General features: G+C 34.5%; 1 protein-coding gene across 5 annotated transcripts in view; it reads left to right on the forward strand.

Annotated features, from left to right (window-relative positions):
* Tut4 (terminal uridylyl transferase 4) overlaps window positions 1–6,403 on the forward strand; it is a 99,470-nt gene that overhangs the window by 78,831 nt on the left and 14,236 nt on the right. For all 5 annotated transcript variants that reach the window (XM_013348546.2, XM_013348547.2, XM_026781896.1 and 2 more), the window contains exons 21-25: window positions 1,943–2,020; window positions 2,199–2,376; window positions 2,608–2,655; window positions 2,740–2,822; window positions 5,730–5,845. In XM_013348546.2, the coding sequence (XP_013204000.1) occupies window positions 1,943–2,020; window positions 2,199–2,376; window positions 2,608–2,655; window positions 2,740–2,822; window positions 5,730–5,845 (503 nt within the window). The remainder of the gene's footprint in view (window positions 1–1,942; window positions 2,021–2,198; window positions 2,377–2,607; window positions 2,656–2,739; window positions 2,823–5,729; window positions 5,846–6,403) is intronic.

A 6,403-nucleotide genomic window follows, 5' to 3' on the forward strand; every position in this document is an offset into this window, starting at 1 on the left:
GTCTACAAGAGCTAGTTCCAGGACAGGCTCCAAAACCACAGAGAAACCCTGTCTCGAAAAACAAAAAACCAACAACAAAAAAAAAATTAGTAAGACACTTCTACTTTTTTTTAATTTATTTATTTATTAAAGTGGGGGTTCCTTGGACACTTCTACTTTTTATTTGTTTCACATGTCAGTTTTTAAGAAGGTTGCATTTTAGGGAGTCCGACAGGATGTCTTAGCAGATAAAGGCCCTTGTCCTCAACCCTGACGACCTGAGTTCTATCTCTGGAACTCTGTGTGGTGGAAGAGAACTAACCTCTAGGAGCAAGTTGTCTTCTGACCACCTATGTGATGTGTGTCATGCTGTGTGCTTTTGCATGTGTGCAAACACATGCACAATAGATAAATTTAATTATTTTTTTTAAAGTAAAATTTAGGGGGAGGGTGTGGAAATATGACTCAGTAGTTAAGAGGTCTAGTTCCTCTTCCAGAGAACCTGGGTTCAATTTCCATCACCTATATGGCAATTAACAACCGCCTATAACTCCAGTTCCAAGAGAGAGTGGCCAGACGTCCTTCTGGTCCTCTTGTATACCGGGCAAATATATGGCGGACAGACACATATAACCAAGACACACACCTAGAATAAAATAAACTTAAAAAAATCTAAGTAAATTTGGGGATTGTAAAAATGGCCTAAGCAGTTAAGATTGCTTTTACTGCTCTTGCAGAGGACCCAAATTCATTTCTGAGTACCCCTTTTTGGGCAGCTTTTACAACCTCCTGTAACTTTAGCTACAGGAGATCTGATGCCTTCAGCTTCCTTGGGCACCTGCACTCACTTGTGCACACACACGTATCCATGTTAGTAAATGCAAAATAAATGCTTTTTTAAAAAGTCAATTTATAAACTACTTGTGTAGTTAATGAAATCTTTTATCTTTACTGGGAATTATCTTGACCTGATTATATAGACCTGATACTAGAAAATAATTTTGCTAACTTTGAAGCAGTATCATTTACCTTTCTATTTTATTGAGTCATTGTATTAAACCTCTTTTAGAAAAGCAAGTCACAGGGGCTAGGTGTGTAGTAGAGTTGGTAGCATGCTTGTGTAGCATACATAAAGCCCTAGGTTTGATCCCTAGTATTGTATAAACTAGCCATTTTGCCATATGTCTATAATCTCAATACTCAGAAGCTAGAGGCAAGAAGATCAGAAGTTCAATGTTATCCCTGGCTACATAACAGATCAGAGACTAGCCTGAACCCTGTCTCAGAAAAAGAAAAGCAAATCACAAAATTACTTGTGGAATATCTAAAATGATCACTTTTTGGTGGATCTTTTTTTCTTAGAAAATAATATTTCTTAGTCAGACATAGTGACACATTATCAGCTGCTCTGGTGGCTGAGGCAGGAGGATTTCAAGTTTGAGGCCAGACTGTGCAACTTAATAAGAAGAATGTATAATTTGTTTATAAAGATGTCAGGGGATGCTATCTAATTTTCCATTGAACGTAATCTGATACCTAAGCATGTTTCTATCTCATACAATATTAGTAACTGATTAAATTTACTAGGGATCAGTGATATTGATTTCCTTTGGGTATATAATAAGTATTATATATATATGTATTCCTTTATTCAAGCACATTTTTATTTTCTTTACTTTGATCTTCCTTAATCATGGGCAGGATGTATTTAGATAGGCCAAACAGGTAGTATCAATATTATTTGTTTGGAGAGTCTGACATTCTTAAGACATACTTTCTCAGCTTGGTTTTAGGTATAGTCTCATTAATTAATTACTTGGTATCAAGTTAATCACATCCTAGTGTTTCTCCTTGGGAAATAATTCATTAATGTCTCCTGAAGGTAAATTCTAAAATGATATGAAGGCTTGTAGGTAATTGGGTTGGATAACTTGAAATCTAATTATAACATTTTTTTATACAGATCTTTGATGGAAAACAGATTCCACAGAGAATGGTTGATGGATGGAATGCTTTCTTCTTTGATAAAACAGAAGAACTGGTAATTTTTGCTTAATTTTTACACTGTAGAATGATATACTGATATTAAGATTTGCATGGTTTAATAATTTTACTTGTTTTTAATTTTTGTATTTTTGATAATATATACCTATTTCTGTTTTTTTCCCCCTTACTCTCTTCTTCTATCTTTCTCCTCCCCCCCTTTTCCTTAACTGAAGAAAAAGCGTTTACCTTCTCTTGGAAAGAACACAGAATCACTAGGAGAGCTTTGGTTAGGACTACTTCGCTTTTATACTGAAGAGTTTGATTTCAAGGAGTATGTAATCAGTATTCGGCAGAAAAAGCTGTTGACCACTTTTGAAAAGCAGTGGACATCTAAATGCATTGCAATTGAAGGTGATTATTTTTGTTAATTTTTAATACATTTTTGCTAATTTAAGAACAAGAAAAATTAGCAAGTAAAACTGATATGAAAGAGCAAGCCTCTTGTTTCTGTCACTTAATAATTTTAAAAGAATAATTCACTGGCTTGACTAGTTTGAAAATATATAGAGTTAGACTCCTATTGCTGCAGCATCCACTTTATGGGATAGTACCTATAATTAATTCCCAAATTTTTTTTCCTAGATCCTTTTGACTTGAATCATAACCTTGGTGCTGGTGTTTCTAGAAAAAGTAAGTTTTAAATATAGAGAATATGTGCTTTAAAAGTTCTTACATAGTAAAGTCTGCATCTTTTATTATCTTCTTTCCTTACAGTGACCAATTTTATTATGAAGGCGTTTATCAATGGAAGGAAACTTTTTGGTACTCCCTTTTATCCACTCATTGGCAGAGAAGCTGTAAGTTTATGTTACTTGGAATTTTCATTCTTTTCTTTTCTTTTTATAGAACTTCATTGTCATTGAGGTTTTTACAGATGGCAAAGTGAAAGGGAGCAAAACCTCAGATGCATATTTCCCCATTCTAAAAAACCAGAAAAGACAGACCCGAAGTATGATGATTCTCTGTAACTATCGTCCCAAGGGATCTTACACACTCTTCTGGCCTCCATGGGCACCAGGCATATGCATTGTGATCATACATACATAAATAAGTCTTTTTGTTGTTAAAGCATTTTAAATTTTGTTTACTCAAAATTCACTAAATCGTCCTGTACTTTGTCCCACTTTGTTATTTCTTGGTTTTTTTATTTTCCTTTCTTTTTGTTCTCGTTGGAAATGGATTACAAATGAATATTTGCCTTGGATTTTAATTAATTGAATTACTTTCTTCACATACACATTCAAAAATTTATGTTTTTCTTAAATTAGTGAACTTAAATTGTATAAATTATTCATTACTGTAATTTTGAATTTAAGTTTATAAATTTTTGCAAAATTTTGATTTTTCATTATGTAAATTCTTATATTACATTTCATCTTTGGCCACCTCCTAAACTCCTTAAAGTATTTGAGTTTTGCAAATCTCAAAATCAGTTCACTTTAAAGATTATTCAGGAATAGAATGACCACTGTGTGATGATTAATTAGAAGTGATGGATAAAGAAGAACAGAATGATGGGTGATACCTGTTTCTGCCTTAAGAAACTGATAAAATGAGAAAGGACTTTGTTGTTGTTGTGAGAAAATAGAACTGTAGCTATACATAGTAGATGCCTAGAATCTCAGCACTTGGGTGTGGCAAAGACTCACAGGTCTCAGTCCTGTGGCTTCTTAAGTCTGCCTGAGTTTATTTCTGTGTCCATTCTAAGCCATGTTTACACTTTAGGCTTCTTTATTCATTTTCTAAAGATTCCCTCCCTGCCCTTTGGCTACCTGCTTCCATGTACCATGCTATCTTAAACAGCTTTGTTGAGGAAAAACTTTGATAAATTATAATTCAGAGCTTTTAGTTATTCAGAATATTTGGTAGTCATATTACCAAAATTTTATTTTTATTTCTGAGGGTTTTTTGAGATTTGTGTTTTAATTACTTAATTATTTGCATGTGTGTGGGTTGGTGCCTGGGTATGTGCACCTGAGTACACAGAAGTATCTAATCAGGATGTTCACTAGACATATTTCACTAGACATATTTCATCCATGATGTATGATATGTCAGTACTTCATTTCTTTTTGAGTGAATAATATTCTACTATATAAATATACTATATTTATTCATTCAGTTGTTTAATTGGTTTGCTTCTATGTTAGCTATTGTGAGCAGTGCTTTTATGAATGAATATATGTGTTAAGTTTGGGGTTTTTTTTTTGTTTTGTTTTGTTTTGTTTTGTTTTTCGAGACAGGGTTTCTCTGTGGTTTTGGAGCCTGTCCTGGAACTAGCTCTGTAGACCACGCTGGTCTCGAACTCACAGAGATCCACCTGCCTCTGCCTCCCGAGTGCTGGGATTAAAGGCGTGCACCACCACCACCCGGCTATGTGTTAAGTTTTTGTTTCATTAATGTTTGTTTTTATTAGGTTATACCAAGAAGTGGAATTACTGATTTGGTTCTTGTGTGTGTGCTTTTGTGTTTTGTTTTAGCATAGCTGTGCTATTTATAATCCTACCAGAAATAGGTATGGTTTTCAGTTTTTTTATACTCACCGTTTTTTTTTAAATTACTTTTATTACCATTCTATTGGGATTCCTTGTAATTTTATTCCAGATTTTTACATGGATTTATATAGGCAGCAGATTTGCTCTCTTGACTTCCAGATGTATGCTATGATATAATAAACTAGTGTTCCCGAAAAATCAAGCACTAAGACTGATAAGCAAGGTGTTAGTATAGAAGTATCAGTATTATCCCAGCACTCGGGAGGCAGAGGCAGGCGGATCTCTGTGAGTTCGAGACCAGCCTGGTCTGCAGAGCTAGTTCCAGGACAGGCCCCAAAGCCACAGAGAAACCCTGTCTCGAAAAACCAAAAAAAAAATAAAAAAAGAAGTATCAGTATTAGTATAGTATAGTATAGTATGGAAGAGACATGAACTTAGTTGTAAGGGTTGGAAAATGTTTTCTGGCCTTTTCAGGTACATTCCATGTTATATAGTAAACATTATTTATTCTTTAAAAGCTAATTGGTTAGAGAGATGGCTCAGTGGTTGAGAGCACTTTTAGTTCTTAGCTCCCACATGGGCAGCTTGCAGCTACCTGTAGCTCCAGTTTCAACAGATCTGATGCTGTTTTCTGGCCTCCTGGGTCCCGGCATGTACACAGTCTATGTAAACTCACAGTTGAATACCCATATATGTGGGCTTTTTGTTTTGTTTTGTTTAATTTCAAATCCATTTTTAAATAAGCTAAATTATTTTTGTACATAAAACCATTTGGAAAGATGAGCAGTTCCTTTGTAGAAATAGCCTGATGTAACAGAAAGCATGATTTTTGTAGTCGCTACAGATAAAACCTTAAATAGGTTTTATATTTATGAGATTTAGCCAACTTCATTACCATGTACAAACAATTTGAATCCTCTGAGCTGCCGTTTCTTTGTCTATAATTTGAAATGGAAAATTGTATATATTTTTTTTGAGATTTCACTTAATTTGTAGCCTCTCTTCATTTTACAGTTAATTTGGTGACTATAAAGTACTTAGTACTGCTACCACCTGTGATACTAACAATAATTCTGAACTTTAATTCTTACCAATTGTTTTAGTTATAGTTAAATATTTGTTAACCTTAATTATTTTGACATATTGATTTCCTTTGTATTTGGGAAGTTTTATATTTTTTTAAATAGTAAAATTATATTATTTCTTCAGGAGTACTTCTTTGATTCAAGAGTATTAACAGATGGAGAACTGGCTCCTAATGATCGTTGTTGCCGTGTATGTGGAAAAATAGGTCACTATATGAAAGACTGTCCCAAAAGGAAAAGGTTAGCAAACAATTTTCTATCAATTTTATAGATAAATGTAAGGCTAATTTATATTTATACTTTTATTCAGAAGTGTTTTAACTATGAAAATTAAAATTTTAAGCTCAAGGTTTTCAGTTGCGTCAAATTTCATTTGAGTGGAATTTTTTGTTTGTTTGTTTTGTTTTTGTTTTTTGAGACAGGGTTTCTCTATAGCTTTGGAGCGTGTCCTGGAAGTAGCTTTTGTGGACCAGGCTGGGCTCGAACTCACAGAGATCCACCTGCCTCTGCCTCCCAAGTGCTGTGATTAAAGGCATGTGCCACCACCGCCCTGCTTGAGTGGAATTTTGTAATGTGATATTTATGTTTAGTGGTACCCTATATCATTTGATTTTCAATCATTTTTTTTAAAAGGAATGTTAATTGAGGCTGGGCGATGGTGGCGCACGCCTTTAATCCCATCACTCGGGAGGCAGAGACAGGCGGCTCTCTGTGAATTCGAGACCAGCCTGGTCTACAGAGCTAGTTCCAGGACAGGCTCCAAAAAGCCACAGAGAAACCCTGTCTCGAAAAAACCAA

Source organism: Microtus ochrogaster, chromosome 10, assembly GCF_000317375.1.
Source record: "Microtus ochrogaster isolate Prairie Vole_2 chromosome 10, MicOch1.0, whole genome shotgun sequence".
In the NCBI taxonomy this organism is placed as follows: domain Eukaryota; kingdom Metazoa; phylum Chordata; class Mammalia; order Rodentia; family Cricetidae; genus Microtus; species Microtus ochrogaster.